Source organism: Xyrauchen texanus, chromosome 24 (assembly GCF_025860055.1).
Source record: "Xyrauchen texanus isolate HMW12.3.18 chromosome 24, RBS_HiC_50CHRs, whole genome shotgun sequence".
Classification (NCBI taxonomy): Eukaryota; Metazoa; Chordata; class Actinopteri; order Cypriniformes; family Catostomidae; genus Xyrauchen; species Xyrauchen texanus.
The window spans coordinates 7,162,299-7,184,153 of record NC_068299.1 but is presented as its reverse complement, the minus strand read 5'-3'; the positions used below and the strand labels follow the sequence as shown (position 1 = coordinate 7,184,153).

At 37.3% G+C, this 21,855-nt stretch overlaps 1 protein-coding gene across 1 annotated transcript in view; it reads right to left on the bottom strand.

Moving 5' to 3' along the window:
- LOC127617558 (protocadherin-15-like) overlaps window positions 1-21,855 on the bottom strand; it is a 214,307-nt gene that overhangs the window by 85,445 nt on the left and 107,007 nt on the right. Inside the window, exons 14-19 of the mRNA XM_052089526.1 lie at window positions 17,873-18,022; window positions 15,198-15,391; window positions 14,905-15,037; window positions 12,955-13,034; window positions 8,342-8,435; window positions 5,569-5,697 (exon numbers count right to left, since the gene is read on the bottom strand). Of these exons, the coding sequence (XP_051945486.1) occupies window positions 5,569-5,697; window positions 8,342-8,435; window positions 12,955-13,034; window positions 14,905-15,037; window positions 15,198-15,391; window positions 17,873-18,022 (780 nt within the window). The remainder of the gene's footprint in view (window positions 1-5,568; window positions 5,698-8,341; window positions 8,436-12,954; window positions 13,035-14,904; window positions 15,038-15,197; window positions 15,392-17,872; window positions 18,023-21,855) is intronic.

Below are 21,855 nucleotides of genomic sequence, written 5' to 3'. Positions count from 1 at the left end.
GTAATTTTAATGTAATTATGAAGCTATTACATGTATTCAGCTGTGTACAAGTGAGCTAATTTAAACTTAAAGGTGCATTCAGTAATATTTTCCTCAATAAATTAGTTGTACTCCTAAAACATTGAATACAAATTTTGAAACATATGTATAAAATAATGAGCACTCATATGAGATTAAAACTCCTGTCATATTATATTATAATTTATAAAAGCTGTTTTATTCTACATGGAGAGGGTCCCGCGTGGGGGCTGTCATATAACAATCACATGACCAGTCGAATACTACTGACTTCGTAACTGCCGTGTTATTGGACATTTTCACTCTTAGATTAAATTTATCATGAACGACTTTGATTAGTGAATTAATAATACTTGTCTATTACGCATACATATTTACAATGTGTAAGTACATACTGTTTCATAATTAATTACATCTTAAGTACATGTTGTTTCATATTATTACATTATGTATTACGCTATACTAAATTGGGTAATTACAATGTAACAAGTAAAATAGTGTTACCAATGTTGATTGTAGTCAGATGCAATTCCTCCACATAAATAAGTGCATACAAATGCATTGTTTAATTTCAAGTCTTGTTTGCATTTAGGGCTCTATTTTCGTGAGCACACAAAGGTGGGATTGTTTGCGCTATCTGTGGGTGTATGTGTGCAAACTGTGGGTGTATTGCATTATACTGAAGTGGCACAAAGCGCAATTTGATATTTTCCTAAGAAATAGGACATTGCACAAAGACTTTTCAAAAGCAGGTCTGTTTCCAGTGCAAAGTGCAAATTCAGTTCTTGCATTTACAGTTTGGAGATTCCATTAAACTATATATAGGTTGTGGTTTATTTTCAATTAATATTATTATGTTTATATTTACAATTGTATTAATGATACATTTTGTATTGGTATTTTTCCACCTGTTGTCATAGTGTGATTTTTAAGTCTCTGCTAAAGGGGCCGGTAGAAGAAGTTGGAGAGGGTAAAATGTTTGGATTTGGTCTGATTTTCACCAACTTCCTTATTTTGATATATATATATATATTTTTTTTTTTTCATTTGCAGTGTAATTTGAATTTAGAAATTCAATACATTTCTCAAAATCAAAACTGGCCAAAGTGAAGTGCGTGCAGATACACTCACAGTTAATACTATCCAAGATTTTTGGGTTAGAAGATGAAAATTATTGATAATACTTGCATTCTCTATAAATAAATGGAGCGTACATCCAAATTCTAACAAGAACCACATTTTCCATGCATAAAAAAGGAGCATGTCACTGTCATTGGACAAGGATGAAGTTATTGCAAAGTAAGTATTTTCCCTTCTAATTAATTTCATGCAATCCATTTACTTCTTATGAATGTGCTGCCAGCAAATTTTCTTAACAGGAAACTAAATATTTAATAGGACGCATACAGTGCAATAACCAGTGAAGATCCTCAAAATAAAATTGCACTTGACCCAGCCTATTAGCGCTTTGCAGGTGTGACACCTAATTACGCCTAGACTTAGCGCATGCATGCACCAAAACTTCATGGCCATGCACACTGACTTTATGTGTATGACTTATGGCAGAGCCATGCACCTAGCCTAGCGCTCTTAAAACAGGGCCCTTAATGTTCAAAGCAAATTTTCACTCTCAGTCACAAGGCATGTGGTAATATTTGCTGATGATGCCTGTGGCAAAACTACAGTTGAAAAATGTATGGCTTTGGGTTTTGAGCTTTGTAGTACACACTGTTGGTTTGGAGTTTGTGTGTGTGGTGTGTGATTTCTGATGTGTGGAATAAGTATCCATGCGCGTATGCTTTGAGGGAGAAGGATCTCAAAGTTGGGTGAGAATCTGTGATTCATGAACATGGGAGATGACGTAGAACACGTCTCTGCGATGAGAGGATGATGAAATTAAAAGAAAGAGGATGAAAACATAGAGAACAGGGCACAAGCTCAGATCAGATGATTACTCAATTAACATTATTCATGTCCAAAATTAAGATTCAAAATTAATCAAGAAACGTTTTACATACTTGAGATATGATGTAAGAGATGTATGTAAGAGATACTGATTATCTTTATTTCACAGAATAGTTCTTTCTATGACACCATGTATTTAAAGATACTTTATCTTGTAATAATATCTTAAATATTTTTTATAAATGCATTAAAAATCTTGACATTAACATTAAACTTTAAACAAATTCCTTATATCATTGAAATCTATTACCAAAATAGTATTATATATATATAATTCCAAATGGTATTGATGGAGAAGCACCAGATCAATACCCTGTCATGGCCAGCCCAATCTCCAGACCTGAACCCCATTGGAAACCCCTGGAATGTGATCAAGAGGAAGATGGATGGCCACAAGCCATCAAACAAAGCCGAGCTTCTTGAATTTTTGTGCCAGGAGTGGTAAAAAGTCACCCAACAGCAATGTGAAAGACTGGCAGAGTGCATGCCAAGACGCATGAAAGCAGTGATTGAAAAATCATGGTTATTCCAAAACAATTTGAGGTCTGAAAACATGGCATCTTTTTTGTTAATTTGACCAGTTGTCATGTTCTGCTCATAAATGCTCTAAATGACAATATTTTTATTTGGAATTTGGGAAAATGTTCACTACTTTATAGAATAATAAAAAAAAATTACATTTTACTCAAACAAATACCTATAAATGGTAAATCCAGAGAAACTGACATTTTGCAGTGGTCTCTTAATAAAGCTATGTATATATATATATATATATATATATATATATATATATATATATGAATTTATTATTTATTTAGCAAAATAAATACTTCAAGAAGGGTGAAAGGCAACCCCTGCAGCAAAAGCAGAAGTCAATAAGAAACACTGCAACATCAACAAATGCCACTACATTTGCACATGTCTATCATCCATGAACATAGGCCAACACGTGCCCTCCCATCAATACATCACAGCATAACAACTGAGCAGTAAAGAAAAGCATGATTCCAAAACGAATGACAACATGGCATTGTGAACTAAAGCCTGTCGTGTCTTTCATTGATTATCTTTCTAACCAACAAAAGTATGATTAATCAAACACATGAATTAAAAATCTACAATGTTTTGCATAGCAGAACAGAGGCAGTCATCAGGGACAGACTGTAAGGTGACTAATGACTGTAATTTATGTTGAATTATTTGGGTAAAAATAGATAGTGCTGTTTACCGATCTGAGCTGCAACAGGTGTGAATGTAGCAGTTACAGCTGGTGGCGCAGCCAAAAATAAATGTACAAAGATCTTCTAAGACAAAGGGCAACTTGCTCTAACAAGGACAGAAAGAGATGTGGAAGGCCAGATGTACGACTAAACAAGAAGATAAATACATCAGAAAATACATTTGAGAAATAGACACCTCACATGTCCTCAGCTGACAGCTTCATTGAATTCTACCCACTCAACACCAGTTTCATGTACAACAGTAAAGAGAAGACTCAGATGTGCAGGCCTTTTGGGAAGAATTGCAAATAAAAAGCCACTTTTAAAACAGAAAAACTAAAAGAAAAGTTTAGAGTGGAAAAACAGACATTGGACAACAGATAATTGGAAAAAAGTGTTATGGATCTTAACCTCATTGACCTTTTGTGGGATCAGCTAGACTGTAAGGTGAGAAGTGCCTGACAAGACACATCTATGGCAAGTGCTACAATAAGCGTGGGGTGAAATGTCACCTGAGTGTCTGGACAAACTGACAGCTAGAATGCCAAGGATCTGCAAAGCTGTCATTGCTGCACGTGGAGGATTATTTGATGAGAACTCTTTGATGTAGTTTAAGTTCTGACATTTTTTCCCAAATTGTAATAGTAATGTTTCACATTATTAATGTCCTGACTGTACATTGTGATCAGTTGAATGCCACTTTGGTGAATAAAAGTACCGATTTGTTTCCATAAGAGCAAAATTTGTACATATTCCAAATTTTTTGTGCCAGTATTCATAGACTCAGCAAAAAGAGAAATGTCCCTTTTTCCGGACACCGTATTTTAAAGATAATTTTGTAAAAATTACAGATCTTTATTGTAAAGTGTTTAAACAATGTTTTCCATGCTTGTTCAATGAGCCAAAAACAATTAATGAACATGCACCTGTGGAACGATCATTAAGACACTAACAGCTTACAGACGGCTGTCAATTAAGGTCAAAGTTATAAAAACTTAGGACACTAAAGACACCTTTCTACGGACTCTTAAAAACCTCAAAAGAAAGATGCCCAGGGTCCATGCTCATCTGCGTGAACGTGCCTTTGGCATGCTGCATGGAGGCATGAGGACTGCAGATGTGGCCAGGGCAATAAATTCCAATGTCCGTACTTTGAGACGCCAAAGACAGCGCTACAGGAAGACAGGAAGGACAGCTGATCATCCTCGCAGTGCCAGACCATGTGTAACAACACCTGCACAGGATCGGTACATCTGAATATCACACTTGTGGGACAGGTACTGGATGGCAACAACAACTGCCTGAGTTACACCAGAAATGCACAATCCCTCCATCAGTCCTCAGACTGTCCGCAACAGGCTTAGAAAGGCTGGACTGAGGGTTTGTAGGCCTGATGTAGGTCCTTACCAGACATCACGGCAACAACTTCGTCTATGGACCCAAACCTACCTTTGCAGGACTAGACAGGACTTACAAAAAGTGCTCTTCACTGAGAGTCATGGTTTTGTCTCACCAGGTGTGATGGTCAGACTCGTGTTTATTGTCGAAGGAATGAGTGTCACACCAAGGCCTGTACTCTGGAGCGGGATGGATTTGGAGGTGGAGAGCCTAGGGTGGTGTGTCACAGCATCATCAAAAACATCATCCTCCCTTATGTGGTACCCTTCCTGCAGGCTCATCCTGACATGACCCTCCAGCCTGACAATTCCACCAGCCATACTGCCCATTCTGTGCGTGATTCCTTCAAGACAGGAATGTCAGTGTTCTGCCATGGCCAGCGAAGAGCCCGGATCTCAATCCCATTAAGCACGTCTGGGACCTGTTGGAACGGAGGGTATGGGCTAGGGCCATTACCCCCAGAAATGTCTGGGAACTTGCAAGTGCCTTGGTGGAAGAGCGGGGTAACATCTCACAGCAAGAACTGGTGATTTTGGTCCATTTCTGTTAGTCATATGTCTTTAAAACTTGTTCAGTTTATGTATTAGTTGTTGAATCTTTTTATGTTTATATAAATATTTACACATGTTAATTTGCTGATAATAAAAGCAGTTGAAAGTGAAAGGACATTTCTTTTTTTTGCTGAGATAGTTGTTGTACTGTTTTAAGCCTAATTGTTTAACTAATAACAAAAACACTACACAGACTAATGTTTCTGGAAAGTTAAGTTTTTAAGCTTTCAAATGGTATCTGATATGAGTGAATCTGTGGCAATTAGTCAATTAAAACAATGTAACACTTGTGAAGAGAGTCTGATGACATTTAAAATCTGGGCCCTAATTTTAATTGCCTCTAGGTGATTAATACACTTTTAAACTGAAAGTGACCCAAATTAAAATATCCTTTATTTACTTTTTATGGTACTTACTCTGACTTGACCAACAAACACATTGGCCTCTTCTTCCTTCACTGTCAGGTTTCTGGATAGTGTGAGGTCAAAGGTGGGGTCGTTGTCATTAACGTCTGTGACAACAATACTGACTGTGGCAGTGGAAGTCTGCAAATACAGATGAATTAGATACTAGATGTATTCTAGTTATTACAACCAGTTTGATTTAGTCAAGTACGATATGATATTGGATCCACATCTTTGTTGGTCCTGGAAAACATCATTCCAATCAAGCAATCATATTTTAGTGTTAGGTTTAAGGCTGGTGTTAGGGGCCTTAACAACGCTCTGACGCTTTGATTTTAGGTGTACATTAGGGTTGTGGTTAAGATTTGTGCCATGATTGTTTGATAAGAATGCTCTTCGAGGACAAACAAACGATGTTGATCCAAGATCATGTCACACTTGCCTAAATTACATGCAACAATGAATTATGTTATGTGCAGATTAGGGCTGGGTATCGTGTTCAATACATTTTAGGCACCGACTGAATTACCTCTAAACTATTGAGTACCAAAAAATGTCCTGTCATTCGGTACCAAATTCTGATACCTAAGGGGTTAATCTCATCAACGTCTGTGATAAGAATGTAGCATGCTAGATGTGACCAAATCTAAAAGTGCTGGTGATTGGATGTGTTTAGGCATCAAGGAAAAACACTAGTTTAAACAGGATACACCCAGAGACGTGGCTCACACGTGAGGAGGTACACACTACCTCTTCACGTGTGAGCCACGTCTCTGGGTATAACTGGCATAAACTACTGTTTTTCCTTGATGTCTAAACACAGCCAATCACTGGCACTCAACACCCATAGGTGTAAAAGATGTGGAAAAGATCAAAAGTGTAACTACATTTCACCAGGCTCGATGTCAACAGCACACGATGCAATATTTGTGACAAGATAATTGCTGCCAAGACCGGCAGCATGACAAATCTGATGAAGCATTGACAGTGCACGGAATAAACATAAGAGCAGAAAGTTGCTCCGTCTTCGACTGCAAGAAGACAGAGCCAGTGCAGTCATCCTCTCAGCGTCCGCATGCCCACCACACATTAATGTTATAGCCTCTGCCCCTGCCGACCCTGGCATGAGGAGATCAGAAGGCTCAGGAGTCTTTGAGTCTATAAAAAAAGTCAACAAACTGAAAAAATTAAACCAAAGTTTTTTTGAGGTAATGTTTGTAATCTTGTTAAAACAGATTTCACAAAATTGGTATCAAAAAAGTATCGTTTAGGAATTGTTATCGAAATTGTAATTTTTTGAATGATACCCAGCCATAGTTCAGATGAAGGTTTTTGCAAATAATTTGGAGAGAAAGGTTTTTCTTGTGTATATCAACTTACAAAACTTTACAGGCATCCCTTCACTCTGACATACACTCTGTCACTGACTATCTTTGGTTTTTGTTGCCTTTTTAAATATTGAAAATGACTACTGAAAAAATAGGATCACCGTTTCGTTTCCTGGGGATTTAAATTTTAGCAGCACACAGTGATGAATATAAATTCAACCTATCATTAAAAATCAGCCTGAAGAGTTTAAATCTCAGATGTTCATTCTGAAAAAAAAACTATGTATATATATAATAAATAATAATAAATAAAAAAAAAAAACGATATATATATATATATATATATATATATATATATATAATATAAAGAGGAAAATTCTTCTGGAAATGGAATTTTGCTTTCGATTTGGTGAAAATACTTTTCAGGTGGACTAGATAATATAGTGATGAACATGTCATTCAGTGTGCATTGAGAGGCACAAACACACGAATACTGAACTAAATACAAGCTGAAAACGTCTCTACTGACATCAGCATTAAAGCATGTTTCATCTCAGGAACGGTGTGTAGTGAATATTTAATTAAATGTCATTATGATGCTTTTAGAGGCAGTGTACGGGTTCATTAAATTAAATACAGCTGAAGAGTGGAACTTTTGCACCACTAGCTTTACTAAACAAAACTACAAAAAAAATAGTTCAACTCAAAAGTAGCTCAAAAATTTGTTCCAAACAACCCCTCGTCCTCATTTGGTTGGAATAACAGGTCGTCCTGACCCAAACTAACACCATTGGTTGAGTTACAGTTGCATTTCAGGGAAATCAATCTACAGTACAAACGGCTTTTTTTATACTATGCATATTCATTTTAACATCAAAGAAATGACACACTTCAGCTTTAAACAGTTTGCACAGGACATTTGAACAAAACCTGAAATCGAATTGAACTGATTATCTTTGTTGCCTTAACTATGTGTTATATTGTAATTCTTTATTTGTCCAGATAATAATAATAATAATAAATAAATAAATAAACAATATAATATGATAATAAAAGTGTTTTCCAAAGCAACTGTTTAGGGAACAGATTTATAGTCTTTGATTAATGAGCTATGTGCCGATATTTAGCACATCAACATTTCTCTGTTTGTTAACGTTCTCTCAATAGAGCAGATGAGGACATAACGTACTAAGTAAATGTTCTTTTAAAAAGGTGAGTGTGAATTAAACAGAAACAGAATTTGCATTTAGTCTCATTACAGAAACAGCCTTGAGGAGATATTTGAAACTAATGAACATGCAAAGGGAAAAAATGAAATAGGAACTGCTTTTCTGTCTTTTTGCAGTTGTTCTTTGTTTTCTTTGCATTTATGAGAACAGCTGTAAAGCAACTTCAGCAGTTTTTAGTAGTGTTGTGTAGAGAAGAGTGGTGATATTATAGAGTGTACTGAGTCTCACCCCTCCTGGGTGGCCGTCGGATGCAGTGACAATAAGGCGATACTGGTCAGTAGTCTCTCTATCCAGAGGTTTGGCCAGCAGCAGAAGACCTATACTAAACAGACACAAAACACACCAATTAACACACACAATGAAAACTCCCTTTAAAAGGTTAGTTTACCCAAAAATGAATATTCTGTCATCATTGGAGTTTGGAGATGGGGATATGTTAGGTAGTACGCTCATCTCAATCACAATTCACTTTCATTGCATTTTTTTCCACATACAATGTATTTGAATGGTAACTGAGGTCATTCTGCATAACATATACTTGTGTGTTCCACTCAAGAAAGTCATATGGATTTGGTGTTTTCCAGAAAAATATATAAACAAGATTTTACTTTTACATTTACTTGAGAAGCAAAATGACACAAAATGTTTCTTTTTTTCTTTTTTAGAAAAGTTTATATTTAAAACAAGAAAAAACAACCAGTATTGACCTAGAATCTGACATATTACCTCATCAACTAACAAACCAGCATCTGTGATCATCCATGCTGAAATGCTAGGCACAGTTAATCCATTATCACCTCTAGACCAATAGGATTCCTGCAAACCACCATGCATATCCTACAGTGAGCTCACACGCCTGTGCGTGTGTGTGTGTGTGTGTGTGTGTGTGTGTAGGAAGGACGTAGTAAGACAGGCTGATCATTTTAACATTTCAGTCACACACAGCAGAAGGAACAGGCAGTTGTTCTGCATGATCATGTTTGTGTGTGTGTGTGTGTGTGTGTGTGTGTGTGTGTGTATTTGTGTGTTTACAGGTTTAACCTCCATTGTGAGGACCAAATGTCCCCACAAGGATAGTAAAACCTGAGATCACCTACATTGTAGGGACCAGCCAGCAGTCCCCACAAAGGAAATGGCTTATTAAACATACTAAACAAAGTATTTTTTTTTTTATTAAATGTAAAAATGCGTTTCTGTGAGAGTTAAGTTTAGGGGTAGGTTTAGGGGATAGAAATTATTGTTAGATCTGTATAAAATCGATAGAAGTCCATAAAAATTCCCCACGATAATATAAAACAAAATGTGTGTGTGTGTTAGTTTCCTCCTTAGCTGACCCCTACAAAAGCGATATTGAACGTGTCCTTTGGAGCCTATGAATCAGTCCTATAAAACACTTCAGTGGTTGGATTTTCTTTTCTTTCAGGCTCAAAAACCTTCAAGAGGCGACACGGCATTCAAGGCAAAGTCCTTATATTTTAATATCCTTTTAAACATCTTTTGCTGTTTTTTTCCACAGAAAGGAAATCTTTTGTAAGACGGATCAATAAAGGGGAATTTTATTTCTGCAGTCACCTCACAAACCCTTCTGCAGCCATTCTTTTCAATCACATTATTGAAAATGTACTGACAATAAAAGAGAGACAGAGGCAGAGGAGAGGACATGAGGCCAGATGAGTTGAGGTGAGGCTTGAAGAGATGAGACCAGACAAGGAAAGAACAGATAAGACCTGATGAGCTGATAAGAGGCAAGGTGAGGTGTGAAGAGAAGAGGCAAAACAAGACCAGATGTGACAAGACCAGATGAGAGCAAAAGTGTCAAGACCAGATAAGACCAGATGAGAAGAGGGAAATGAGGAGTGAAGAGACAAGATGAGACAAACTGAGACAAGACAAAACCAGAGGAGACCTGTTGAGGTAGACAAGACCAGATTAAACTAAAAGAGACAACACCAGATAAGACCAGATGAGAAGAGGGAAATGAGGAGTGAAGAGACAAGATGAGACAAGACAAGACCAGATGAGACAAGACCAGATATGACCTGTAGAGACAATACTAAATTAGATTAGAAGAGGTGAGTTGAGGAGCAAAGAGAAAATACAAAACAAGAAAAGATGAGGTGAGACAACACCAAATGAGACAAGGCTAGATGAGGCAAGATGAGACCAGATGACACAAGACGAGACAAGACCTGATGGGAAGAGGTGAGAGGCAAAGATAACAAATGAAACAAGACCAGATGAGACCAGCTAAGGTTAGACAATACCAGATGAGTCCAGACCACATGACATGAAAAGAGACGAGGTAAGGCACAAAGAGAAGAAAAAACAAGGCCAGATAAAACCAAATGAGACAAGACAGGTGAGGTAGGAAGTCTGGTCTTCATTATCTTTTATTTTCTGTCTCTCACTCTCTGTCTCACACACACACACACACACACACACACACACACACACACACACACACACACACACACACACACACACACACACACACACACACACACACACACACACACACATGTTGTGTTTCCATGTTTTATGGGGACTTTCCATAGACATAATGGTTTTTATACTGTACAAACTTTATATTCTATCCCCTAAACCTAACCCTACCCCTAAACCTAACCCTCACAGAAAACATTCTGCATTTTTACATTTTCAAAAAACATAATTTAGTATGATTTATAAGCTGTTTTCCTCATGGGGACCGACAAAATGTCCCCACAAGGTCAAAAATTTCGGGTTTTACTATCCTTATGGGGACATTTGGTCCCCACAAAGTGATAAATACACGCTCACACATACACACACACCCGCGCACACACACACACACACACACACACACACACACACACACACTTCTTTGTAACTCTGTCTGTTTATGTATGCCTTTTATGCTCCAGTCAGGCAGTTTTCATGCAGAGAGAGTTAGAGATGGATGGAGAAGAAGATTAGCACACAAACTAGCCAAACTACACTCTAAATCTCAATGCAGTTCCTCCAAACACATCCTGCTCCTCCAGAACCTCCCCTGAGAAACTCCACAATCTGTGGGCACAGCATCTTCTAAAGTTGAACTGAGCAGAAGCCTAGGGCTGTTACTGACAATGATCAGCAACAGTGACAATTACTCACCGATTGAATCCGATTGCTCGATTACAAAAATTCCTTGATTACAAAATTGCTGAATCAACAAATCGAAAATAAGGTGGAAGTGATGAAGTCCACAGACGAGGGTGGGAACACATAACAACAAGAGGTGTCAGTTGCGCTTCACTTTAGATTTGAAAAACAACACAGGACCTAAAAATCATCACTTCAAAAAGATGACATCCAGTTTTCACAAACCCGTCAGACAAGCAGTAAGCTCATCTACATGCAACTGCGGTGCTGCCTGTCCAGATGCGTGAGAGAAGTTGAGCTCTTCATCGCCAAGCGGGACAGCTTGAACTCAGCAAAAACATATTGGAATGCAATCTAAACCTATTAATCTACACAATCGTTTTGCAATATAGGCTTTTATGAAGCAACATAAAATAATGTCATGAAAAAGATGTCCGGAGCACTTGATTAAATTTACACATTCAGTTACGGATGCACAAACACAGTCTGTTCAATAAATCTGTTATTTTCAGCAAATTATCGTTTGAGTTCTGTTCTGTGTAAATTAATTACCATCTGAATGTAATGCGATCGTTCTCCTCATGTAAATTAGATTTTGTGATGATTCTTTAAAAAAATAGATTGCATTGCCCCACATCTGATACATATGTTATAGTTTATGGCCATTATTACAGGTAAAACTTATTGTGGGAATTCAGAGAACTATATTTACTGAATAAAACTGCATTTCTGACTGTATGCTGTCAGTAAAAGCTCAATGTGAGTCTGCTGTTAAAGCTACAGCTGCCCGTCTCACGCCCCACAGACGCAATTTAAAACTTTGGCTTACCTGAGGGAGAAATGGCTATTTACGCATGTGAAATTATGACCTTTTTACTCAGTAAGGAACCGTATGTCCAGATGCTTAAGGGCATTTTACACGGTACGTGGCATGTGACAAGCTTTTGCAATCAGCAACAATGCCCGCAACTGCTGCAGCTCAATGCAAAAGTGAAAAAATATTATCTAATGTAAACACTGTGAATATTGTATTCTGTTTTCCATGCAAGAAAAATGTAGATCTTGCATTTAAAAAGTTGAGCACACCAGCAGAAGCCTATCTCTGTCAGTCTTTTTATATTATAGATCTGCTTTGTGTGTCTGTTGGCTTTAGATATTGTTTTCACAATTGTTGTGTTGTTGTTATTTAATCGTAAAATACATCAAAACTTATGATAATTAATGCATTTCAGCCAAACTTGACTTCACCTCGACAACTTTATGCAATCTGAGTTATTAAATATTTTTTCTGATTACTTGATTAATCGTCAGAAAAATTGTTCGATCACTCGATTACCAAAATAATCGATAGTGACAGCCTTGCAGAAGTCCTGAAACAAAGCTGGTGAATTTAAACAGCACTAATAAGAGAAGCTTTTGATCCAATATAATAAAGGTACTGTCACAGTAGCATGGTACATTGACAACATCAGATGGCAATGCCTTGGCACTTTGACATAATTTATGGTACTGACTGATTACTATACTCATAGTCTGTGGCATTTATTTAAATGGTACTCCAAGGTACAATGGGGTCTGAAGGTTTAAAAACATGGTAATACAATGGTTTGTTCTTGTTTATTAAATATGCATGGAACATGGTAAACATATTGAAACCATTAACACGTTCATAATGAAGCTCTTAAATAATTAATTATTTTATTATTAATGAAACTTACGTTCGTGAGAGATTGAAGACCTGCTGTGGGTCACCGGTCTCTATTCGGTAGGTGATGGGATCTAACTCACGGTCTGTAGCCTGTGGAAATACACCCATTCACACTCAATTTACATCTGTCGTTCAGACAAGTACTAGCTGGTGAAACATAAAATCAATGTAGCAAAATCAATTGTAGGATAACACTATACCACACTCAAGTGAAAAGGTTAATGTCAAGATGCACAAAAGCAAAATCAGTGACATTTTAAGATATATTAGAATTTCAAACACTGCACCTTTGCTAAAATGTTCAGGCTTGTCATGCAAGACAGCATATCTGTTGATATTTATTACACTGTGATTTTAAATAAAACATCTGGATTTAGCAGTTTCTGTATGTCTTCTTTTGTGGTTTGTGGCAGGGCGGAGGGCGGGGCCGGGTCGTGATTCCGCACACCCGGCCCCTAATCAAGCTAATCAAGGGCCAACCGGAGACGGCAGTGCAACAGAGAGAGTGTTACAGGCAGCTGTCCGACACCTGTGTGTGTGTTTGTCATTTTGGTTCAGTTTATTATTAAACTATTATTTATATTGTCAAGCCGGTTCTCGCCTGCTCCTTTTTATTAGTCACTTTACACTGGTGCCTAAACATCCTGGGCGTAGTAGAGTCCTCGCTACTACCATCCACCCTAATCGAGCCGTTGCGGCCATTCGCTGGGGCACGGATGAGCCCGGCTGGAGGAACGGCCACTGACCGTGAGGGGAGGAGGGGCTCCTAACTGACCGCCTGGAGTGGGGGGACCGCTGCCAGGGGCGGAGGAGACCCCTTTCATCCACCGCCATCCACATGGCGGGGCGTTCCGTGTGCTAGGGGCCGGAGGACTGCCTCTGGGGTGGCACGACTGTCGTCCGCTAAAGGGTGGAGAAGTGGCCGAGGACCAAGCTACGCTGTATCGGAGAACTGGAGTAAATGTATTTATTTTTTCTTGCTCTCTGCTCTCTCTCTCTCCCCCACTGCCGCTCCGCATTGGCCTTTTCCCTCTCCTTTTAAATATTAGTGTTTTAATTTGGTACATCGCCGTTACGGCGTGTAAGTACTGCATTTTTTTGTTTCTTGTCCCCTCCCTCATCCATGTAGACAGGGAGATTTTTTTATTTTATTTATTATTTTCTTGACTCATAATTTGACTGGAATGCCAAGAGTAAAGACCAGGGTTCCTTTTGACAAATACATTTTCATGAATTTAAAGTCGTTCATGATTACTAGATTAGGCAACTCAAAAACCGAATGATAATTTTGCAGCAATTGCCCTCACAAATAGCAATTTCTAGCTAATGCAATTGTTTGGAGAAGTGTACAACTATAGAGAAAGATATAGTAACCATTGACAGTTCCATTACCTTTTAGAATTAGGTTTTTCCATGACCACGACAACTATCTAAAGCCTTATTTATACAATAAAAAAGCAGAACTTTTTTATCCTGAACAAACTAAACGCTCTATTCGAATGAAAGCTGTGTTTACAGTATGCGTGGCATCATTTTAAAATTAGTTAATAGAGGAAAATCTATAAATATAGATTGTCAGGTCCAAATTACATCCATAATTAGCTGTAACCAACCGTCAATGCTCTTTGTCAAGTTCTCTTTGGCCAAGAATTACAGGAATGTGCTTGAACTGGAGAAATATTACTAAACAAACACCTTAGCGGAACAAAAATAACAAAACAATGTTTTAAGTGAACTAAAAAAGCCTCTTCACCCAATAAGCAGCATATAAATGAGCCCTTTAATGTTTTACTCAATAATGGATAAATAAATGCATTAAAATATCAATTTTAATTTCCAAGATGTTGTGTGGATGACACTCGCAAATTAAACATGCATGTAATGAGATCATGAAACATGTAATAAGGTCCTGTGGCAAGAATGTAGCATACTACTGTTAGGGAGCAAGTATACAGTATACCTGCAGGTTTTGCAGTATGGCTCCTATCCTCATGGCCTCACTGATCTCCAGGTTGTAGATCTGCAGGGGGAATCGTGGGGGACTCTGATTGTTGGGCGGGAGAACTTCAATGTAGACCGTAGTTATGGAGCTCCTACACTCAGACACACATATGTCAAATTAAAGATCATTCATCAATAAATCCATGTACAGGAATGAGGTAATAATGAGACAATATCAGTTTGTTGATGTGAGTGTAACAGAGCAAATAAAATATCAAAGACAAACGCTGATGGAATGAAGTCATTTCTGACCTCCTGTCTGGGTCTGGAGCGTTGTCTGATGCTCTAACGGTAAGCGCGTAGGAATGACCAACGACAAGCATGACCCCTGGTGCTAACGTGATTCGACCTGTGCGGTTATTGATGATGAAATCGCCCTGATCTCCAGCAAGGATAGAGTATGTGATCAGTCCATTTAAACCAGCATCAGCGTCCTGAGCAGTCAGCTGAGAGAATAAAATAAGACATTATTATTTTACTTTGTCACATTCTTGATTTATTTTGCACTGTTCTACATTGTCAGTTGCCAAGCTGCTCTGAAATACAAACATCAATTTGTCAGATATTTGACATGATGCCCATTTCCATCAGGGCACACCATGAAACTACCATGGTACATTTTATATTTATTACTTTTATTCTCAGTGAATATCATGGCGTTTTCTCCTAATATGTACAGGTTAGGTGTTAGTTCTACTTGCTAAATTATTTCTTTCTTCAAACTCAAAACTCATTATTTTAAACCAACCATAACAGCAACTCCATCCATCCTTATAAATATGCAGATTAAACTCTCAGTATTAATGAGGTTTAACAGCAGCATAATTTGATTATTCTGCTTAAATTCTTGAACACAGAGGTATAGATCAAAGACTAAACACTTTGATTGGGTTCAAAGAAACACATTTAGATGTAAACACTTAAGGTGGAATGTTAACATCTTTAAAAGCACAAGCCGTACATGTTAATTCCAGCCTTTAGCAGAGACATCAGGGGCAATTAATATACCCTAAGGGTAATTAATTCAAGTCTAGCTAATAAGCAAGTGCCACCTCCACCCGCGGCTCTGATTATTTAGAGAACTCAACCTGAGCACTTGAGAAGCACTGATCCATACCATGGTGCTTTTTAGCTTCTTAGAGTGCTGAGGTAGGGAAAACACACACACACACAAACTTGTTTTTATAACATTGTGGAGACTCTCCATAGACTTTCATGCATTGTATGGATTTTATAAAGATCTAATGATAATTTCTGTCCCTAACCATGCCCTTAAATCTAACCCTCGCAGAAAACATTTTCATGTTTAGTATGTTTACTAAGCCATTTCCTTGGCTGGGCCTCACAAGGTAGATGATCTCAGGTTTTACTATTTTGTGAGGACATTTGGTCCCCACAATGTAGCATAAACATGTACACACACACACACACACACACAGCACACACACACACACTCACACAAACACATATACTCTCCAGGGCTGCAAAAATGGCTTATAAATCACAGCCAAGCGGCCCGGGTGACCCGGCTGTGACCCTCCGACCTCAATTTCTGGAGGATCCGGGCAGCTTGTTATTTAAAGAGTATCTAAAGGTCTTTATGTGTCTGATATTCCTTTGAATTCTGACCCAGTCGTGACAGTATGAGACACATGCAGACTGAGATCAGAACATGAGCAGAGAGCGAAAATAAAGCATACAAGAAGGAGGCATTATTACAGAGAGAGAGAATGTGCCATTGCCTGAGGGAAAGTGATGCACCCATTATATTCAATTTATATCATTTTAACCCAAGTATTCGCACACTGTGTACCATAATTTTAACACTGTAGTGTACATATTTTTCTTTATTTAATCTGTTTCACAACTGCATAAATACTTTGGCAATAATTTTATATAATGCAATATAATCTGTGGGCTGGTTAGGATAGTCAAACTAACAGCAGTGCTTTTCTGAGAGGTACAAATGTCTTATAACATTAAAGAAAGCATTTTAATATCGAAAAAATTTTGCGCTTGACATTTAAATCGTGTACAGAACTGAACTAAACAACTTCATGAAAGCAGTGATATCATTACAAGCATAAGACAGTACAGAGAAAGCCCACTTTTTAAAATCTGCAGTTTAAACGAATATTCCAGGTTCAATTCAAGTTAAGCTCAATCAAAGGCATTTATGGCATAATATTGATTACCACAGAAATTAATTTCGACTAGTCCCTAATTTTCTTTAAAAAAATAAATAAATAACTAAAATCAAGGTTACAGTGAGGCACTTACAATGGAAGTGAATGGGGCAAATAAAAGTGACTGTGGCCAATTTTTGGAGGGTTTAAATGTAGAAATCTTAAGCTTATAATTTTATAAAAGCACTAAAATGAATTCTTCTGTTAAAACTCATGTATTATTTGAGCAGTAAAATTGTTTAAATTTACATTTTTTGTCATCATGGCAACGAAGTTGTAAAATTGGCTAGAACTTTACACAGAAAAGGTTGGTAAATTATTTATCACATAAAAAAAGTATTGTTTATGTCTTGTGGGTATACTTTTGATTGGGGGTTATATAAACTGTTCAATCACGGTTCCACATTGCCAAACAAATGAAACCAGCCATTCAGATGATGTATTTTTTGTTGCCTGCTATCATTTGTATTTAGTTAGATAAATGACATTTTGCTCTGCATTTGTTTTTATATAATTTATTCATTTATTTTTCTGAAGAAACAAAAAATGGTTCAACGGAGCCATTTCTAAACGAACATAGTAATGAGTGCATTTCACACGCTTCAGATAGCATTTGTACTTCTAGATAAATACTTCACTATAAATAAATAATTCACAAATGGCTCCTCATGCATGAGGTGGATATTTATCAGCTGTAGTGCTGTGTAAATTGTTTTAACAGCACTTTATGTTTCTCTTTACCTGTAGGACTGTCTCTCCAGGTAGCATATTAGTGAAGACCTCCATACTATAGGACATCTGAGAGAAGATGGGCGTGTTGTCATTCGCATCGATGACCACGATGTCCACAGTCACAGGTCTGCTTTGCTGAACACCATCAGATACCACCAGCTTTAAAAAATCAACACCAAGATATTTTCAATTGTATTATACATCATTCAGTTCACTCCAGTTCACTCGGTGGGCAGCTATTTCCAGTCTTGTGATTACAGCTCCTATCTACTTGAATGAGGGACCAGCAAAATATAAAAATCTGTTTTTCTAAGGTTATGTTATGTTTCAGTAACATACAGTAGGGTTGAAAAGTCTGAGAGCATCAAAAAATATACAAATGTGTTCAAACCTGTTGTAAAACAGCCAATGAAAGCACACCTGCGACTTTTATTATATTGCTGCTGCTGCTGCATTTTAGTTATTTTATGACGGTTAAGGGGCCATTGTCAATTGGAAAACACAAATACACAGCCTCTCGTGGCTGATGATTCAAATGTAAAGCCATGCTACAATTATTCGATTCTGAATGTATCTGAAGTGCACACAGGATGTGAGCATCTCATACTGTAAAACAAATTCTCAGCATTATAGGACAGCTTACAAATGTATCAGTTAAAAAAGCCATTGTTCATCCACTGCAAACATTTGTCCAGAATCTCCCCCACTGTGTTCCTTTCAAAGGCACTCAAAGTGATGATCTAACAGCTTGTATTTCCATGAGCTTGTCTCTGGAGATTCTAGGCAGTAAATGTGGATCAAAGCCCAGCAGATCCTCCGGCTGAGTAAGATAGAGGCATATGCTTGCATACGTAAACAGAGCACAGTGTTGAGGACTGGAGAACAACTCCAGGGCAGCAGATCTCCAGAGTGACTCCGGAGTCTGATGCCTGATTCGTTTCAAGGTGGACTTTCTGCATTAAGACTGGGCAGAATGACCACTCAAGTGTGCTGTTGTTAGACCATGAGTCCTAAAATTGCTTTCTGGGTAGGTATCTCACTAGGGTTTAGGCAGTTTGTTCTGGCAAGTCAAGCCAAGGGAGTATTTAAGTTCTGTTCCAGTATTGTTTTAAAAATTTCAGACCAGCAGAGATTCAGAGTTGCACATACAGTACTCAAACAGAGTACTGGATTATTATTGAACAGCAGTAAAGAGATATAGAAGAGACAGAATAAATTTAACGTAACAGTCCATGACAGCATGACAAATGCCACCATATGATCCTGATTGTCCTTTTGTAACTTTCAGCACAAAACTCTTAAGAGCCCAGACAGTGAGTAAGAGACACTGTGTCTGTCTCAGACAGACAGACAGTTACAGCCCTGTTTCTGTCATTTGAAAAGTGACTTTCCCCTGTTTACCATCTCTGCATGTGGCCTCAAATGAATCTTGAATAATTCATTAAAATATTAAATGGAACACAAAAATACATACAATTTAAAAAAGGCTAAAAAATATTGGACTAATTGCCATCATTAAAATCTCCCTGAGGAAAATTCTGTTGCCCTGTGGTTGATCTTTCATAGCTCAGGAGACTTATCGGTTATGCTTCATTTCAATATTGACTTTTGTCACAGTTTCTGCTTAACTCCATTAGGAAATATAAAACAAACACAAATGAGAGAATTGCTGCCCAGGTAACTTGGTATTGGATGAATTTAATGAGAAATTGTGACATTACTAGGGTCATTTTTATTTATCTATCTATTTATTTATGTCTTTTTTACAAATCTGAGAAACATGAGACTCAAATCTCTTATAATCTCCATGTGCTCTCCATTTAATTTCTTTGCTTTTGACACGAGGAGAAACAACTGAGAAATGTAAGGAATATTTGGTTGCCGATTAAGCTTAAACAAGTTAAGCTTAATCGGAAGCATTTGTGGCATAATGTGTATTACTGCCCAAAATAATTTCAATTCTTTCCATTAAGAAAAGCAAAAATGGAAGTTACAGTGATGCACTTACAATGAAAGTGAATGGGGACAATTTTAAGAGAGTTTAAAGGCAGAAATGCAAAGCCTAAAATGTTATAGAACATAATTTTTCTATTAAAACGTGTGTATTATTTGACGTGTTAGAGTTGGTTAAATGGTCGTTATTAAAGCTGTTTTAGGGTTTAGTGCATTATGTTGTCATGGCAACACATTTGTCAAATTGGACATAACTTTACACACAAAAGGTTAGTATGCAATTTTATCACACTAAAATCATGTTAGCACTCACATTGTTTATGTGGCTATACTTTTGTAAACAGTGAATTTAACGTTTCTGATTGGCCCCATTCATTTCTATTGTAAGTGCTTCACTGAACCCAGATTTTTACTTTCTTGAAGCAAAAGGAGAGACAAGCCATAATACATTGTTTTGGTAATCAATATTCTTCCACAAATGCTGCCAATTGCGCTTAACTGGCATTGAACCCAGAACTTTTCTTTAAAGAGATTTCATCTATTTTTTTTTTTTGGCTATGGTAAGGCTCGGATACTAACTTACTACATACTGAACTACACACTTTATAATGGCTATTATTTTTTTGATTGAAACAGTAAGCATTATTCAAAGAACAAACAAAAAAACTGTTTTAAACAACATTGCTGTCACAGGATGATTCATCACATTGTATGCACATAGTGTCCAGTTATCATTTTAGTAAGAAATACAGTTATTTTGATTTATTTAAAGAAATTCTGTGTAAAACTGTATCACCTTTTGTAGTCCAATCATATAACTATTGTAGTTATTTTAAAAGAAGCTAATATGTAATACTTCCAGTTCATTTGTTGAACTGGGCATTGTGTAATGTAGAAATCCCTACAGTATGTTTGTTTTGTACTGCACATGTTGGCATATGTAGTAAGTCATCTGGGTATTCCATACGTACAGAAAATGTTCATACTGTGCACAAAACACAAAATGCAGAAAAAGAAGAGTTAGTATGCTATTTCAAACATAGCCTTTCTTCCGAATGGGTTGTGCTGAACAAGAGAGGACAAACTAGAGGCATCTGTCAGTAAAGGTAGACAAGAAAATCGTGGTGGGAATTCAAACTTAGGTCTGTCAGAGGCTCACCTGTCCAGCTATACCCCTGAGACAAAATGTGTTTGAATGATGGTGACTGCTTACATCCAAAAAGTAGTGTGCATGAACAATTCACCTTCACTCAAAATAACAGACCTTTAAAGGAATAGTTATCTTGAAAATTAGTCATCATTTAATTTCATATTGTTCCAAAACCGTTTGACTTACTTTTTTTCCCTGTGACTGGTGTATGTGAATGGCGATTGCGTTGCGATTCATTCTGTCGAATATTACTGTGTTCCACAGAAGAAAAAAAGTAATGCGGGTTTGGAACAACATGACAACATTGTCATTTTGCGAGTAAACTACATCTTTAACAACATAGGCGGGCCATGCATTTACAGTCTAGGCCTTCAGTGTGATTCATGCCATTAAGAAAACACAGTTTCAGTGAATAAGACACCCTATACCTTTTGGCATCATACATTATGTCACAGCTACCTAATAATACCAATTGACATATAAAAAACATCCACACACGAAAGCCAGAACTTGAAATGACATGTAATGTTCAAGCAAGTCTAATTTTAACTGCAGCTTGACTGTGTCCCAAACAGACATTCAAAAATCATAATAACAATAGTTTAGAGTTTTGGGTTGGCACCTAGTGTGGCCTAACTAATTTTAGGACAACCCATCTGGAAACACCCCTGGTTCACTGCATTGGGGTCCTGATAACCAACTGATAAACAATACTGCAGCGCTAGCATTTGTGCTTCAGGTGTACGATTATCAAAAGAGATTATAATGTTTTATACACCTGTTTCTGCAGGCTTTTGTTAAACAAGCTTTAAATTCGTGTAACGTGGAAACAAATTTATTGATATTACTTAATAAAGTGAATGTTTATCACTTACTTTGTATATCTCCC